At 45.8% G+C, this 19,009-nt stretch overlaps 1 protein-coding gene across 2 annotated transcripts in view; it reads left to right on the forward strand.

The window, feature by feature from the left end:
• The window catches only part of LOC109890677 (aryl hydrocarbon receptor-like), an 88,104-nt gene that overhangs the window by 10,232 nt on the left and 58,863 nt on the right, over window positions 1-19,009 (forward strand). For both annotated transcript variants that reach the window (XM_031792366.1, XM_031792365.1), the window contains one exon: window positions 16,480-16,595. In XM_031792366.1, the coding sequence (XP_031648226.1) occupies window positions 16,569-16,595 (27 nt within the window). In that variant the 5' untranslated portion in view covers window positions 16,480-16,568. The remainder of the gene's footprint in view (window positions 1-16,479; window positions 16,596-19,009) is intronic.

Genomic DNA, 19,009 nt, shown 5'->3' on the forward strand with positions numbered 1-19,009 from the left:
CTGTCTCTCTCTCTCTCTCTCTCTCTCTCCCCTGTTAGCAATGAAGTCCACAGCTATCTCTCTCCCCCCCTCTCTTCCCTCTCTGTCTCTCTCTCTCTCTGATCTCTCTCCTCTTTGATTAACATTTATCACAGCTTCTCTCCCCTCTCTGTCTCTCTCTTCTCTCTCTCTCTCTCCTCCTGTTAGCATTTAGTCACAGGCTATCTCTCTCCCCTCTCTCCCCTCTCTGTCTCTCTCTGTCTCTCTCTCTCTCTCTCCTCCTGTTAACACTAGTCACAGCTATCTCTCTCCCCTCTCTGTCTCTCTCTGTCTCTCTCTCTCTCTCTCCTCCTGTTAACACTAGTCACAGCTATCTCTCTCCCCTCTCTCCCCTCTCTGTCTCTCTCTCTCTCTCTCTCTCTCTCTCTCTCTATCTCTCTCCGCCTGTTAGCATTAGTCACAGCTATCTCTCTCCCCTCTCTCCCCTCTCTGTCTCTCTCTCTCTCTCTCTCTATCTCTCTCCTCCTGTTAACATTAGTCACAGCTATCTCTCTCCCCTCTCTCCCCTCTCTCTCTCTCTCTCTCTCTCTCTCTCTCTCTCTCTCTCTCTCTCTCTCTCTCTCTCTCTCTCTCCTCCTGTTAACATTAGTCACAGCTATCTCTCTCCCCTCTCTCCCCTCTCTGTCTCTCTCTCTATCTCTCTCCTCCTGTTAACATTAGTCACAGCTATCTCTCTCCCCTCTCTGTCTCTCTCTCTCTCTCCATCTCTCTCCTCCTGTTAACACTAGTCACAGCTACCTCTCTGTCTCTCTCCCCTCCTTGTCTCTCTCCCTCTGCCATGACTTGTGAGACAGTAGAATAACTAGAGACAGTGTTGGGACAAAGACGCTCTTATCAGAGCAGGAACCCGTCCCAGCCACGGTACCCACTATTAAGGCCAGGGAATCGTCCATCATTGTGTGTCAGTCACACATTTTTCTGCTTTAAGTGGCAATTAACGCTCATTAAAATCTGATGGAGTGGGGACTGTTCCAGTGCTCTGCTGCCGAGCTGTCACAAGGCATTGCAGTCTCCTGATAGCTATCCACTACTCTACTCGCTCCAATAAAAACTAAAGGGAAAACAGTCTCCACAAAATGAAATGGAGAGGGAATGTGCTGTGACAAAAGCGTCATGCTACTGAAATGAAATCTTACCGTTGTTTAAAAAAAAAACTGTAATATGACATTTTGTGACATTAATTTGGACTAGCGTGTTCTTTTGACCGCTTATGATCCGAGTTTTGTCCACGTAATGTTTTTTTTAATTTGGTCATCATGACTGGAAGCAGGATCTTTATTGCCTGTGGTTTGTGTTGGTTTTCAGCTGAGATGCTGCTGACTTAATGGTTGGACCAATTCACATTTGACATGCAGTCTCTAAAAGCTCCTTCTCCAGAGCAATGCCAGGCCACCGAAGATCCTTCTAAACCCGGATCCCAGATTCAAGTCAAGTTTATTTGTCATATCCACAGGATACACATGGTGTACACACGGTACAATGAAATGCTGGTTTGGAGGTTCACCTCTCAATAATGTGACAACAAGAATATAAAATGTAAAAAGTTATAAAGTATACACATGTTTTTCTATATAATATAAATACAAGGAAGGCATTCAACACATTTACAGTACACTATTTACACGTGTGTCAGGAAGGGGGATATTGAGAGCAAAGTGTTTAAATTGTGCAGTTTAGCATTAATAAATAGCAGTCGCGATGTGTGTGTAGCCTGAGTGTGTGTTTGTGTGTGTGTGTTTATGTGTGTGTGTGTGTGTGTGTGCGTGCGTTTATGTGTGTGTGTGCATGCGTGCGTTCATGTGTGTGTGTGTGTGTGTGTGTGTGTTTATGAGTGTGTGTGCGTGCGTTTATGAGTGTGTGTGTGTGTGTGTTTATGAGTGTGTGTGCGTGCGTTTATGAGTGTTTGTGAGTGTGTGTGTTTATGTGTGTGTGTGTGTTTGTGAGTGTGTGTGTGTGTTTATGAGTGTGTGTGCGTGCGTTTATGAGTGTTTGTGAGTGTGTGTGTGTGTGCGTGTGTGTGTTTATGTGTGTGTGTGTGTGTTTATGAGTGTGTGCGTGCGTTTATGAGTGTGTGCGTGCGTTTATGAGTGTTTGTGAGTGTGTGTGTGTGTGTTTATGTGTGTACCAGCAAAGCAAACCGGTGGGAAGGAGAGCGAAGGCTGTACAAATCCACACTGACAGATCCACTACTACCTGGGACTTATTGGTCACGTCAATGTTTACATTGACAGATAGCTGCTTCTGGCAGACATGTAGTAGGGACAAATAACGTACATCTCGGTGTGTGTGTGTGTGTGTGTCTGTACATGTGTTGTGCATATGTGAGGCTGTGTGAGTGAGTTCATGTGTGCTACGGTGTGCAGAATTAGCACAAATGGTCAGTCCCGGATCAAGTGTTCAGCAGTCTGATGGCTTGTCCCTGACCCCATGCTCCGACGCCGTCTGCCAGGCAGTACAGGAGTGAACAGTCTGATGGCTTGTCCCTGACCCCATTCTCCGACGCCGTCTGCCAGGCAGTACAGGAGTGAACAGTCTGATGACTTGTCCCTGACCCCATGCTCCGACGCCGTCTGCCAGGCAGTACAGGAGTGAACAGTCTGATGACTTGTCCCTGACCCCATGCTCCGACGCCGTCTGCCAGGCAGTACAGGAGTGAACAGTCTGATGACTTGTCCCTGACCCCATGCTCCGACGCCGTCTGCCAGGCAGTACAGGAGTGAACAGTCTGATGGCTTGTCCCTGACCCCATGCTCCGACGCCGTCTGCCAGGCAGTACAGGAGTGAACAGTCTGTGGCTGGGGTGTGTGGGGTCCCTGATAATGTTGCGGGTCTTCCTCAGACAACCCATTGAGTAGATGTCCAGTATGGAGGGGGAACACGGCCCCAGTGATGGACGCGTTTATGTGACTATTTCCCGCCTGGTCCCTGTCACTTTCACTGTGTGTTTATCAGACCTTTATTTCCCCTTCTGTTTACTGTGTTTACTCCCAGAAACATTTCATGCTTTGTCCACATGATCAATATTTCACTTCTTCTGCTTTTCAACTATCGTATGGTGTAACCCGAACCCACGCGGTGTACTGTAGGCCTATGGAGCTTATGGAGTTGGCTGAAATTGATACATAAGCAGAACGGTGGTATGCTGTACATTGTTGGGAGTCATTGCTACAGGCAGTTACAGAGCATAAACAGCTTTATTTAATCAAGAGGCATATTGATGTTTGTCTTTTGTAATTAGTGTGTAATGAAACCAGCAGACAAAACAGGAGATCCATAAATTTGTCCAGTTAGTGACCGGGCCTCTCTCTCCCAGCGGGGCCACCCCAAATGTGCCTGCCCTGCCCTCTCTGGCCACCCAATGGCGCGCGTGTGTGTGTGTGTGTGTGTGTGTGTGTGTGCACTCACCTCTCTGCTACCCCATAAAACAGTGAGAACCCATGTCAATGCTGCCAGTTGGCTAGCTACAGTATTGGCGCCCTGTAGGCAACATCAAACAGGATCAGGGCCACCATGCAGTGTGTGTATGTGTGTGCGTGTGTGTGTGTGTGTTGTTGCCCTGTAGGCTACATCATCCAGCGTCAGACACTCCTAGTGGAACTGGGATTGCCGATGCATCAGTTCTTAGAAGTGTTTTGTTGTTAAAGAGGAAGTGTTGTGTTTATGACGAGTGGTGCACAGCGCTGAGGTTTGGCTCAGCTGGATTCAGAGCTGCTATTCCTTTACTCTACGTAGTGACATTTTACACATAAGAAAACACAGTTACAGTTGAATTCGGAAGTTTACATCCACCTTAGCCAAATACATTTAAACTCAGTTTATTACAATAGCTGTCATTTAATCCTAGTGAACAATCCCTGTTTTAGGTCAGTTAGAATCACCACTTTATTTTAAGAATGTGAAATGTCAGAATAATAGTAGAGAGAATGATATATTTAAACTTTTATTTCTTTCGTCACATTCCCAGTGGGTCAGAAGTTTACATACATTCAATTAGTATTTGGTGGAATTGCTTTTAAATTGTTTAACTTGGTCAAACGTTTCGGGTAGCCTTCCACAAGCTTCCCACAATAAATTGGGTACATTTTGGCCAATTCCTCCTGACAGAGCTGGTGTAACTGAGTCAGGTTTGTAGGCCTCCTTGCTCGCACATGCTTTTTCAGTTCTGCCCACAAATGTTCTATGGGATTGAGGTCAGGGCTTTGTGATGGCCACTCCAATACCTTGACTTTGTTGTCCTTAAGCCATTTTGCCACAACTTTGGAAGTATCCTTGGGGTCATTGTCCATTTGGAAGACCCAGTTGCGACCAAGCTTTAACTTCTTGACTGATGTCTTGAGATGTTGCTTCAATATATCCACATAATTTTCCCAACTCATGAAGCCATCTATTTTGGTAAGTGCACCAGTCCCTCCTGCAGCAAAGCACCCCCACAACATGATGCTGCCACCCCTGTGCTTCACGGTTGGGATGGTGTTCTTCAGCTTGCAAGCCTCCCCCTTTTTCCTACAAACATAACGATGGTCATTATGGCCAAACAGTTATATTTTTGTTTCATCAGACCAGAGGACATTTCTCCAAGAAGTACTATCTTTGTCCCCATGTGCAGTTGCAAACCGTAGTCTGGATTTTTTATGGAGGTTTTGGAGAAGTGGCCTCTTCCTTGCTGAGCAGCCTTTCAGGTTATGTCAATATAAGACTTGTTTTTACTGTGGATATAGATACTTTTGTACCTGTTTCCTCCAGCATCTTCACAAGGTCCTTTGCTGTTGTTTTGGGATTGATTAGCACTTTTCGCACCAAAGTACGTTCATCTCTAGGAGACAGAAAACATCTCCTCCCTGAGCAGTATAACGGCTGCGTGTGTTTATACTTGCGTACTATTGTTTGTACAGATGAACGTGGTACCTTCAGGTGGTTGCAAATTGCTCCCAAGGATGAACCAGACTTGAGGAGGTCTAAAAGAAATCTGAGGTCTTGACTGATTTCTTTTGATTTCCCCATGTTGTCAAGCAAAGAGACACTGGGTTTGAATGTAGGCCTTGAAATACATCCACAGTTAAACCTCCAATTGACCAAACTATGACAATCAGAAGCTTCTAAAGCCATGACATCATTTTCTGGTGAAATAATCTGCCAGTAAACAATTGTTGGAAAAATGACTTGTGTCATGCACAAAGTAGATGTCCTAACCAACTTGCCAAAACTATAGTTTGTTAACAAGAAATGTGCGGAGGGGTCGAAAAAGAAGTTTCAATGACTTCAACCTAAGTTGTACGTCAACTTCCGGCTTCAACTGTATGTGTTCTAGTATTACAGTATGAACATGTACACTTAAGGCTCGTGTTCCAAACTGTACACTTCCATGTAGGTTACAAAAGCAGTTCTAACTTAACATGTCCTCAGCTCTGTCTTAACATTTCAGAATCCGCTTCCTTCTGTTACCCACATCAGGAAGAGGTTCAAAGAGGTTGAACGGTACAGCATGGCTATGTGCTTGGATCAATGAGAGTCATCAGCAAACCACTGTAAGCCAATTCACAGCTCATTGTGGCATCAAAATGTATCCCAGGTATTTCAGGAAGAGGAAGGAGTCCTCTTAGCCAGCTACATAGTCCTCTCCAACTGTACTGTGTCATATGCACTTCTCGCCTGTCCTGATCGGATCAGCTGATTAAAGCCACATTATGCGACAATAGTAGCATTGCTTGTTGTGACCATGATACAGTGGTACTGTGATCATGTTAGCCGTCTGTTGTTGCTGTGCAGCTGTCCTCACCCTCAGATGAACAAAGTGCTTTCAGACAGTCTTGAAGAGGAAGAGAATGTAATAGTATACTTTAATATCCCATTGGGAAATGCTTTGCAACAAGGGGATGTGCTTTTTAAAGACGGAATCACAAAGAAGTACCCGGGGGAAAAAGAGAAACAAATGACAGATTTTCTCACTCAGGAGGCCTACTATCTTTTGATAAAATAAACATCCTCATTTGAACCAAGTTGACAGCGTCAAGGACATTTCACGGTACATGTTGTTTTTTTAAGTGTTGTTTATACAAACGGACAGTGGGATCTGGCAGGAGGCCAAACACACATGTTTTATTAGTCTCTGAGGACATCTTGCTTCTTCAAGGTTTCTTTCTGGATCATTTCTTTCAGCCTTGTGTGCGCTTTCCTTTCAGTTGAGTGTCATCATGATTCATTGATTGATTTATTCAGCCGAGTGTGGTGGAGGTTATTCAACTGGGAGCGCTCCATCTCTCTTTAAGCTTTCAGTATTGTCTGGGGTAGTCAGTCTTGTGACCTTCGTATTGTTTTCCATTCAAAAACAGTTCTAGTCCCGGATTCAGTCCGAACGCTCTTTGTCGACTGCACCTTCTAAAGGCGATGTTCCCGTGTTCATGGTAAACACTGCATATGTCAGCTCAGTCTGAAATTATCTTTAAATGGCGCATAGCAGACAAAACGTGATCCGATTGAATCCTGGCCTAAGTTGTATTGTAGTTTGGCTGCAGGTACTCTAGCGGTTAGAGCGTTGTGCCAGTAACTAAAAGGTCGCTGGTTTGAATCTGTTAATGTGCCATTGAGCAAGGCACTTAACCCTAATTGCTCCTGTAAGTCGCTCTGGATGATACGGTCTGCTAAATGACGTGAATGTAAAATGTTGTATATACACTTGGTTGTCCTGATTGTGCTTTATGGGCATCCAAACACCACTGTTTCCAGGATAGGCCATCTGCTCTGCTGTGATCTGAGAGCAGGCAGATTAGGGCTTACGTAACACTACATCGCTTTTCAGTTCATGTTATTATCATCCTCGTGTGTGTGTGTGTGTGTGTGTGTGTGTGTGTGTGTGTGTGTGTGTGTGTGTGTGTGTGTGTGTGTGTGTGTGTGTGTGTGTGTGTGTGTGTGTGTGTGTGTGTGTGTGTGTGTGTGTGTGCGTGTGTGTGTTGGAGCAGGACATACTGCACTCTTCAGATGATGTTTATGCTAGTGGTTAATTAATTAATTAATGCTAGTGGTTCTGTTTTCTAAAATAAAGGATGGTTTGGGTGGGGAAGGGTTTGTGAGTGTTAAGTGTTTGTGCTAAGCTACACCTGTTCTATTTCTACTTCCTGATCCTAAGCCTCCCTGGTGTGTGTAGAGGGTTAAGTCGATCCTCCCCACCCAGAGAGGCACTGATCTCACGCTAGAACGGAGAGTGGAAGTAGCCTGGGTTCCAGTCTGTTTGTGCTATCATTCCACTCCTTGCCACTCCTTGTTTGGCATGACAACAAAGCACAACGACTGGTACCAAGGCTAAAGTGGAAGCCCTGTAGAGCAACTTTCTGGTACCTTGTTGCATGGAATACTGGCTGTATAATTACTCATGTTTTGATTTCAATTATACAAAAGTTCACATCACGTCATAAGCATAGAATGGCCTTAATCACATCTTAATAATGTTCCTCATTACCAAGCTAAATATAGGGTCATATAACGTGACTCAAAGCGTTTAGCATTGTTATTGTGCTGCACAGCATGACAGAGATATCAATGAGGCTAAAATACGATTATCACTAATATGTCCGGGTCCAGCATCTCACCGGCAGGCGAAGGGAAACATAACATAACATGAATGGAACAGTCCTCTAATGAGTGAACCATCTCAATATTGTACCATTTCCGTTCAGTCCTGGAGTGATGCTTTAAGATGTGTCCAGAATCTACAACTAGACAGTCAGGGCCTGTGCTCGGGGCTTGAACTATCACTAACCAGTGGTGTAGTGGTGGGTAAACGCAGGTAACCCTTTTTTTGAGAGAGAGCGTTTACCCACTTTTTGCAGGAATAAATGTATTGAAAATATAAGGAACGTTTTCCAACCTATTTTTTTGTTTGTTACCTCTACTTCACTGCTAACAACCTATGATGAGGTTGAATGTTCTCTCCACTACGGTTAGAGATGGGGTTTAGCAGGAGGATGTTGTTACCTCTACTTCACTGCTAACAACCTATGATGAGGTTGAATGTTCTCTCCCCTACGGTTAGAGATGGGGTTTAGTAGGAGGATGTTGTTACCTCTACTTCACTGCTAACAACCTATGATGAGGTTGAATGTTCTCTCCACTACGGTTAGAGATGGGGTTTAGCAGGAGGATGTTGTTACCTCTACGTCACTGCTAACAACCTATGATGAGGTTGAATGTTCTCTCCACTACGGTTAGAGATGGGGTTTAGCAGGAGGATGTTGTTACCTCTACGTCACTGCTAACAACCTATGATGAGGTTGAATGTTCTCTCCCCTACGGTTAGAGATGGGGTTTAGCAGGAGGATGTTGTTACCTCTACTTCACTGCTAACAACCTATGATGAGGTTGAATGTTCTCTCCACTACGGTTAGAGATGGGGTTTAGCAGGAGGATGTTGTTACCTCTACTTCACTGCTAACAACCTATGATGAGGTTGAATGTTCTCTCCCCTACGGTTAGAGATGGGGTTTAGCAGGAGGATTTGGGGACCTCACCTGGGATTGACTTTTCAATCACCACAGACCTGGGATTGACCTTTCGTTTGGGCCATTAGCTACATACATATTTCACACGTCCCATTGGTGTCTCTTGGCCCATGGTGTGGTGGCGGGCAGTTCACTCCTTCCCCTGTGTGTGTGTGTGTGTTATCCCCACCCCTTTTCCCAGTGTGAGCTCGAGCTGCTTCCTCTCAACACACAGACATACACACATTCACACACATACACAGACAAACAGAAACACACAGACACACACACTTTCTGGGTAATTTTCAGTAATAATTCATGAATCGGGGGGGGGGGGGTCTGGGTTGGAGGGTTGCATGTGTGTCCCCAACACAAGCTGTCACATTTAACGGGTCACTGTTTATGTCACACACACACACAAACTCTATTGGTTATGTGCGATTTGTGGGGAGGCGGAGGAAGAGGGAGAGGGGGTAAGAGGGTTTCAGAGAAGGAGAGTGAGAGCTAACTGTTAATTGATTCATTTGTGTTCATGGTTGAAAGCTATCTGTGACACTATTTAGTAGAGTAGTTCACAGAGCTTTAAAACAGTACAGACAGTAGCTGTTTACATTAGTACAGTAACCATCTTTAAAATAGTACAGACAGTAGCTGTTTACATTAGTACAGTAACCATCTTTAAAATAGTACAGACAGTAGCTGTTTACATTAGTACAGTAACCTTCTTTAAAATAGTACAGACAGTAAGAGATAACAAATAATTAAAGAACAGGGAGTACAGGACAGGACTGAGCACACACCCCTGAGGGGCCCCCGTGTTGAGGATCAGCGTGGCAGATGTGTTGTTACCTACCCTTACCACCTGGGGGCGGCCCGTCAGGAAGTCCAGGATCCAGTTGCAGAGGGAGTTGTATAGTCCCAGGGTCCTTAGCTTAGTAATGAGCTTTGAGGGCACTATGGTGTTGAACGCTGAAATGTAGTCAATGAATAGCATTCTCACATAGGTGTTACTTTTGTCCAGGTGTGGAAAGGGCAGTGTGGAGTGCAATAGAGATTGCCTAATCTGTGGATCTGTTAGGGTGGTATGCAAATTGTAGTGGGTCTAGGGTTTCTGGGATAATGGTGTTGATTTGAGCCATGACCAGCCTTTCAAAGAATTTCATGGCTACAGACGTGAGTGCTACGGGTCAGTAGTCATTTAGGCAGGTTACCTTAGTGTTCTTGGTCACAGGGACTATGGCGGTCTGCTTCAAACATGTTGGTATTACAGACTCAGACAGGGAGAGGTTGAAAATGTCAGTGAAGACAATTGCAAGTTGGTCAGTGCATGCTCAGAGTACACACCCTGGTAATCCGTCTGGCCCAGCGGCCTTGTGAATGTTGACCTGTTTAAAGGTTTTACTCACATCGGCTGCGGAGAGCGTGAGCGTGATCACACAGTCGTCCGGAACAGCTGATGCTCTTGTGCATGTTTCAGTTTTACTTGCAAGCATAGAGGTTATTTAGCTCGTCTGGTAGGCTTGTGTCACTGGGCAGCTCTCAGCTGTGCTTCCCTTTGTAGTCTGTAAGCCCTGCCACATCCGACGAGAGTCAGAGCTGGTATTTTACGATTCGATCTTCATTCTGTGTTGACGCTTTGTCTGTTTGATGGTTCTTCAGAAGGCATAGCGGGATTTCTTATAAGCTTCCCAGTTAGAGTCCCACTCCTTGAAAGCGGCAACTCTACCCTTTAGCTCAGTGTGAATGTTGCCTGTAATCCATGGCTTCTGGTTGGGGTATGTACGTACAGTCACTGTGGGGATGACATCATCGATGCACTTATTGATAAAGCCAGTGACTGATGTGGCGTACTCTTCAAAGCCATCGGAAAAATCCCGGAACATATTCCAGTCTGTGCTAGCAAAACAGTCCTGTAGTTTAGCATCTGCTTGCCTGACCACTTTTTTATAGACCGAGTCACGAGTGCTTCCTGCTTTAATTTTTGCTTATAAGCAGGAATCCGGAGGATAGAGTTATGGTCAGATTTGCCAAATGGAGGGCGAGGGAGCACTTTGTACCACCTTTAATCTCTGTGTGTGGATTAAAGGTGGTCTAGAATGTTTTTTCCCTCTGGTTGCACATTTCTCATGCTGATAGAAATTAGGTAAAACTGCATTACAGTCCCCGGCCACTAGGACCGCCACCTCTGAATGAGCGTTTTCCTGTTTGCTTATGGCGGCTCCGTGAGTGCGGTTTTAGTGCCAGCCTCGGTCTGTGGTGGTATGTAGACAGCTAAGAAAAGTGCATGGGTATGCACTCAACCACACAGCCATATATTTACAACAGTACAATGACGTTTGCTGTTACAGTATGCAGTACAGTAGCCATCTATCCCCAGTGCACTCAGCCACAGAGTCACAGCCAGAGGTAGGGAAGGTTAGAGAATGCCGGTGGTGGCTCGCAAACCGATGGAGTTGGTCATCTGTACACTGGAACTGAGGAGCTCCTATTCTGATTGGCTGCCACCACATTATGCCAACAGGAAGTGTGTGTGTTCAGTAAGCGGGCGGCAGGCAGGCACTCCCCTTGTTCTACGGAGTCAAAAGCAATTGCTGTTTCCTAGGCGCCCCGGGCGCTGTGTGTGTGTCACAGGCATCTGCTGCTGCTGTGGTGTCATCGACACGTACCGCGGTGCACAAATAGGCCCTGGTATTAATGTTTGATGGCTGACATGCCTCTCCTCTCCCGGCTCTCCCTTCAACAGCAGCAGCAGCCTGTGAGGTTCCACGACGCTGCACTCTGTCTCAGAGAAATCTCTCATCGCTCCCCTGTTCATTCACTTAGACAGGTGTGATGTAATGGCGCTTGCCGTCAAGCCAGCACTGGCTATAGCTAACGTTATAGTGGATTTTGGGCTGTACGTAGAATGTGCTGGGTTGATTATGAGCATTCCAGAATCCAGTCGATCTCTATGTTGAATGAAAGAGTTGATTGTGTTGGAGAGATGGGATAAAGATGAGTTCCATGAGCCAGGGTTCTAACTGAATCCTGCTCTATTCTGTCCAGAATAGCAACAAGGAGCCGTCTCTTCTTCTTCTTCTTCTTCAGAAAACCACCGCTACGCTATTTGCACCAGCGTGTCAATTCATGTTTTGTAAGGATGATCTGACCTCCCAGTTTCACCCAATTGATGTCCAGCCTCTCTTCCACATGCTTCCCTAGCCGCCTGACTCTGGATTTCAGGTAGCTAGGGGAAACAGCCCTTCTATAACTAGGAATACTTTTCCTTGTCGGCCGGAGAGGGAGAGAGAGGAAGAAGAAGGCAGACTGACACGCTACGGCTCTACTGCTTCATTGTGGAAATGAGACACAGGTCCGTGTTCGTGAGAGCAACGTTGGGTGTGTGAGAGAGAGAGAGAGGGTAGCATGTTTTTAACTCCAAGCGGACAGATAGACAGGCACTAGACCCTGTGTAGTGTAGTATAATGTACTGTCGTGCACTGTACTGCCTTGTAGTGTAATATACTGTACTGTAGTGTACTGTAGTATGTCCCTTAGCTTGTTCTGTCCCTAACAGAGAAGAATTTCCCAATCGCCTTTCAAACAGGGAATGCTGTGAGGGTCATTGGTGATATTGTGCGTAAACACCAACCTCACATCAATATCAGCGGTTTTGATTGTGGACTTCAGGAAACAGCAGAGGGAACACCCCCCTATCCACATTGATGGAACAGTAGTGGAGAGGGTAGTAAATTTTAAGTTCCTCGGCGTACACATCACAGACAAACTGAATTGGTCCACCCACACAGACAGCATCGTGAAGAAGGCGCAGCAGCGCCTCTTCAACCTCAGGAGGCTGAAGAAATTCGGCTTGTCACCAAAAGCACTCACAAACTTCTACAGATGCACAATCGAGAGCATCCTGTCGGGCTGTATCACCGCTTGGTACGGAAACTGCTCTGCCCACAACCGTAAGGCTCTCCAGAGGGTAGTGAGGTCTGCACAACGCATCACCGGGGGAAAACTACCTGCCCTCCAGGACACCTACACCACCCGATATCACAGGAAGGCCATAAAGATCATCAAGGACAACAACCACCCGAGCCACTGCCTGTTCACCCCGCTATCATCCAGAAGGCGAGGTCAGTACAGGTGCATCAAAGCTGGGACCGAGAGACTGAAAAACAGCTTCTATCTCAAGGCCATCAGACTGTTAAACAGCCACCACTAACATTGAGTGGCTGCTGCCAACACACTGACTCAACTCCAGCCACTTTAATAATGGGAATTGATGGGAAATGATGTAAAATGTATCACTAGCCACTTTAACTATGCCACTTTGTTTACATACTCATCTCATATGTATATACTGCACTCAATACCATCTACTGTATCTTGCCTATGCCGCTCTGTACCATCACTCATTCATATATCTTTATGTAGATATTCTTTATCCCCTTACACTTGTGTCTATAAGGTAGTAGTTTTGGAATTGTTAGCTAGATTACCTGTTGGTTATTACTGCATTGTCGGAACTAGAAGCACAAGCATTTCGCTACGCTCGCACTAACATCTGCTAACCATGTGTATGTGACAAATAAAATTTGATTTGATTTGATTTTGCCTTTGAAGCCGTTATCTGTTGTCCACTTTACAGATGTGCTTGTTCATTTGCAGTTTTAGTGCTTTAAAAAACATCTGTAAAGTGCTGTGTCTCATAAGAGAGGCTACAATATACAGTTCATATCACTTCAACTCATTTTCACTCGTCTATACAATAAGGAATCACTGAGTAATAAAAGGTTCAAAGGTTAAGTAGAGTATTTCTGTTGTCTCTAGTCACGGTAAACCCGCATTTCCCAACCCCTTTAATACTGTTCGCGGAATGCTATGAGAGTTTCTATCATTTCAAATCTTTATTACTCGTTTGGACAAGGAGTTTCTGGGGATCTCTGCATGCAAGGTGAAACGATTAGTATCGCTGTATTTGCCTTCCAGTCACAGAGACTGTGTTGGGGTCTTGAGAAGTACCATTGGTTGCGTGCTGGCCGCCCGGCCTTATAGCCCTGTCACTGGTGGAATCCAGCTAAAGCCAATGGGAAAGAGGCCACAGAACTTCCACAATGCCTTTGAAGGAACAGACCGATGTAGACCGAGGCAGAAATCTCTTTCCAAAGCTTCCCCTTGGCTTTTAACGTTTAAACTTCTCCATTTGTCTCCCGTCAAAACAGAGTCAAATCTTTGTCATTGAGGAGCAGGGGAACATTGTTTGGTCATGTATTAATTAAACTGTGTTAGAAATTAGCCTTTTTTTAAACATTGTAACGGATTAAACAGCTGACACCTTTTTCTATCAAGTTTAACTTATCTTCACCAAACAGAAAAGGAATGCTGATTTGTATTCCTTTACTGATACTTCCCAGTAGATGAGTTTATATCATTGCCAAGCAGAAGGGTTTAGTGTGTCAGTATGAATCTGTGTCTGGGTCTGATTATGAGTCTGGGTCTGTCTGAGTATGGGTCTGAGTTTGAGTCTGGGTCTGAATATGGGTCTGAGTTTGAGTCTGGGTCTGAGTTTGAGTCTGGGTCTGAATATGGGTCTGAGTTTGAGTCTGGGTCTGACCCCCAGCACATTGACCTGATGGCGATAGACTTAACCCCCACAACTCCTTAAACCCCACAAAGTCCTAGGATGGTGGGTGTGTTGACCTTGTGACCCCTCTAGCCTCACCCCCCAGCCCCCTCAATCAAGTCCTACTCCAGATCACTATAGACCTGTGTGTTGGTCACTTAGAGCATCATGTCCACACACTGCTCAGGGGTCAGGGAGTTGTATAGGGGTCAGAGTTCAGCGGTCACGCTGAAAGACTGTAGAGTCTAATCCCTCTCCTCTCTGTGTTTGGGTGTTACAACTCAAACTTCATTTTCTCCAGTTGAGCGGTAGCCTACATCCAAAATGACACGTTCATTTCGATTTCTAATATGTGTTTCTTAGAGCTACTGTATATGTGTGTGTGTGGTGTTTAACGGTATATCCATATTGTAGAGCCAGGCAACCTCCCCTCTGGTTTGAGCCTGTGATCCAGACTGTGGACCATGTGGGATGTGGAGGGGGTACTGTGGGTAGAGTACTCCTAGTTAGTTCTCCAGGGAGGGCAGACTGAGGCTCCAGAGTGATGAGCATACACACACACACACACACACACACACATTGGACAGAGTGAGGCTCCAGAGTGATGCTCCAGGTTTAGAGGTGCTGTAGAGATGTCACACCTGTTGGTGACTTTTTTCTCACCGTACAACACTAATGCCTTTTCCACGTCTCACACAAGTGGAGAAAATCCCTGTCCTGTCTGTCCTTCACTTTTCTCTCTTTCACTCCCTCTCTTCTGTTTCTCTCTCTTACTCTGTTTTTCTTTCCTCTCTCACTCCCTCATTCTTGTATTTCTCTTTCTCTCTATCTCTCTCTCTTTCCTACTCTCTCTATCTCTCTCTCTATTTTCTAAAGCATATTCAGTATACTAATAATTCAGAATACTTTCTCAGTGTTTTATTGTAAGGCTTTAGCTCTTTTCATTCCCACATCTCCTCCTTCTCTTTCTCCCCCTATCCCCTCCATGGTCTTCTCCTCCCCCTATCCCCTCCATGGTCTTCTCCTCCCCCTATCCCCTCCATGGTCTTCTCCTCCCCCCTATCCCCTCCATGGTCTTCTCCTCCCTCTATCCCCTCCATGGTCTTCTCCTCCCCCTATCCCCTCCATGGTCTTCTCCTCCCCCTATACCCTCCATGGTCTTCTCCTCCCCCTATCCCCTCCATGGTCTTCTCCTCCCCCTATCCCCTCCATGGTCTTCTCCTCCCCCTATCCCCTCCATGGTCTTCTCCTCCCCCTATCCTCTCCATGGCCTTCTCCTCCCCCCTATCCCCTCCATGGTCTTCTCCTCCCCCTATCCCCTCCATGGTCTTCTCCTCCCCCTATCCCCTCCATGGTCTTCTCCTCCCCCCTATCCCCTCCATGGTCTTCTCCTCCCCCTATCCCCTCCATGGTCTTCTCCTCCCCCTATCCCCTCCATGGTCTTCTCCTCCCCTATCCCCTCCATGGTCTTCTCCTCCCCCTATCCCCTCCATGGTCTTCTCCTCCCCCTATCCTCTCCATGGCCTTCTCCTCCCCCTATCCCCTCCATGGTCTTCTCCTCCCCCTATCCCCTCCATGGTCTTCTCCTCCCCCTATCCCCTCCATGGTCTTCTCCTCCCCCCTATCCCCTCCATGGTCTTCTCCTCCCCCTATCCCCTCCATGGTCTTCTCCTCCCCCTATCCCTCCATGTTCTTCTCCTTCCCCTATCCCCCCATGGTCTTCTCCTCCCCCTATCCCCTCCATGGCCTTCTCCTCCCCCTATCCCCTCCATGGTCTTCTCCTCCCCCCTATCCCCTCCATGGTCTTCTCCTCCCCCTATCCCCCCATGGTCTTCTCCTCCTTCTGTCCAGGCCAATGTTGTCTGCCTCCCTGGATCATTCTCCTCTCATAATGAATGTTTGCAAACACATCAGTAGTACTTCAAACTAACATGGGCTCAGTCAGAGCCATTAGCACAGCTACAGAGAGCCAGAATAGACAGCAGCATGCGCTAGACTAGGCTAAAGAAAGCACTCCGCAATGCCTGCTGGGAAAACCTGAAACGCTGGCAGAACCCACATCAGCCTTTAAAGCCCCCTTTAAACTGTTTGAAGTTTTGATTATCAATGCCATATGATTGGTTTCATATTTGTGGTGGTGGATGGCGTTTGTTGTTTGCGAGTCATAATGAATGAGCCTGTTCAGAGATGGTGTTTAATGAATTGTTAATGAGCTAGGGACCTGTCATGCCTGTGTGTTATAAAGCACTCTGACATTCACAGCAGTTCTCTGTAAACACTATTTCAAAGACTTAAGCCCTCTCTCTCTCGCTCTCTCTCTCTTCACCTCTCTCTCCCTGTTTCTCTCTCACTCTATAGTTGCCCTGAAGACCCACGCTTGCAATGGTTTGAAGGCCAACAGTGGTAACCATGACAACAGCAAGACAACGGGATTGGTGGATGGCTGGATGCCCGAGGGTGAACTCCTATTGCAGGTTGGTGGGCAGGCTCCAGGTGCAGGGCATAAACACACGACAAGCAGTGTGACACCCCAGCTGGGGCCTGCACTACACTGTAACTGTATCAACATATGTTTCAAATCATTGCATCAGAATGTTCCATTATGTCAAGAAATACTATGAGCTATCTTTCCACATACACACACACACACACACACATCTATACACACACCACCACCTGTAGCCCAGGCACATCTGGTCTACTCCACTCTACTCCAAACTGACCAGTAGACATAAGAAGACTACTCCCTCTGTGAAGCTCATCTCATCTAGCGTGTCTCGCTTCAGATCAGGGCTGGTTTTATAGAGCATGCTGCCTGCCTGCCACAGTGCATAGCTACATGTCTTAGCATTTCCCCAAACTTTCTGGCCTTCTGTTCTGTCCCTTAAGCATGCCACGAGCTTAGAGAGAGAGAGAGAAAGAGAGAGAGAAAGAGAGAGAGAGAGAGCCTGGAGAGAGAGAGAGAAAGAGAGAGAGAGAGAGAGACAGACAGAGAGAGAGAGACAGAGAGAGAGAGAGAGAGAGAGCTGTCTGGCTGAAGCGTAGCTAAGTTAAGTGAGCAGTGCTTAGATTGAAAGCTTTCCCAGGCAGGCACAGTAAGAGCCTTGATAGAGAGGCAGGTGAGACAGGAGACTGCAGGGCTCTCACACACAGCAGGCACAACATGGCAGACATGGAAAGTCTGTCTTGTAGAGGGAGTGCACCACATGGGGACAAGCATAGATATGTACAGTTGAAGTCGGAAGTTGACATACACCTTAGCCAAAGACATTTAAACTCAGTTTTTCACTATTCCTGACATTTAATCCTAGTAAAAAGTCAGTCTCTTAGGTCAGTTAGGATCACCACTTTAATTTAAGAATGTGACATGTCAGAATAATAGTAGAAATAATTATTTATTTCAGCTTTTATTTCTTTCATCACATTCCCAGTGGGTCAAAAGTTTACATACACTCAATTAGTATTTGGTAGCATTGCCTTTAAATTGTTTAACTGTGGTCAAACGTTTCGGGTAGCCTTCCACAAGCGTCCCACAATAAATTGGGTTTTTGGCCCATTCCTCCTGACAGAGCTGGTGTAATGGAGTCAGGTTTGTAGGTCTCCTTGCTCGCACACGCTTTTTCAGTTCTGCCCACACATTTTCTATGGGATTGAGGTCAGGGCTTTGTGATGGCCACTCCAATACCATGACTTTGTTGTCCTAAAGCCATTTTGCCACAACTTTGGAAGTATGCTTGGGGTCATTGTCCATTTGGAAGAGCCATTTGCGACCAAGCTTTAACTTCCTGACTGATGTCTTGAGATGTTGCTTCAATATATCCACATAATTCTCCCAACTCATGATGCCATCTTTTTTGTGAAGTGCACCAATCCCTCCTGCAGCAAAGCACCCCCACAACACGATGCTGCCACCCCCGTGCTTCACGGTTGGGATCGTGTTCTTCAGCTTGCAAGCATCCCCCTTTTTCCTGCAAACATAACAATGGTTATTATGGCCAAACAGATCTATTTTGTTTCATCAGACCAGAGGACATTTCTCCAAAAGTACAATCTTTGTCTCCATGTGCAGTTGCAAACCATAGTCTGGCTTTTTTATGACGGTTTTGGAGCAGTGTCTTCTTCCTTGCTGAGCGGCCATTCAGGTTATGTCGATATAGGACTCGTTTACTGTGGATATAGATACTTGTATACCTGTTTCCTCCAGCATCTTCACAGGGTCCTTTGCTGTTGTTCTGGGATTGATTTGCACTATTTGCACCAAAGTACGTTCATCTCCTTGAGACAGAACGCGCCCCCTTCCTGAGCAGTATAACGGCTGCGTGGTCCCATGGTGTTTATACTTGCGTACTATTGTTTGTACAGATGAACGTGGTACCTTCAGGCATTTGGAAATTGCTCCCAAGGATGAACCAGACTTGTGGAGGTCAACAATTTATTTTCTGAGGTCTTGGCTGATTTCTTTTGATTTTACCATTAGGTCAAGCAACGAGGCACCGAGTTTGAAGGTAGGCCTTGAAATACATCCACAGGTACACCTCCAATTGACTCAAATTATGTCAATTAGTCTATCAGAAGCTTCTAAAGCCATGACATAATTTATGGAATTTTCCAAGCTGTTTAAAGGCACAGTCAACTTAGTGTGTAATGTAAACTTCTGACCCACTGGAATTGTGATACAGTGAATTGTAAGTGAAATAATCTGTCTGTAAACAATTGTTGGAAAAATCACGTGTCATGCACAAAGTAGATGTCCTAACCGACTTGCCATAACTATAGTTTGTTAACAATACATTTGTGGAGTGGTTGAAAAATGAGTTTTAATGACTCCAACCTAAGTGTATGTAAACTTCAACTGTAAACTTCAACTGTATAGTAATAGTGTTCTAAT

This window comes from Oncorhynchus kisutch, linkage group LG16 (genome assembly GCF_002021735.2).
Source record: "Oncorhynchus kisutch isolate 150728-3 linkage group LG16, Okis_V2, whole genome shotgun sequence".
Classification (NCBI taxonomy): Eukaryota; Metazoa; Chordata; class Actinopteri; order Salmoniformes; family Salmonidae; genus Oncorhynchus; species Oncorhynchus kisutch.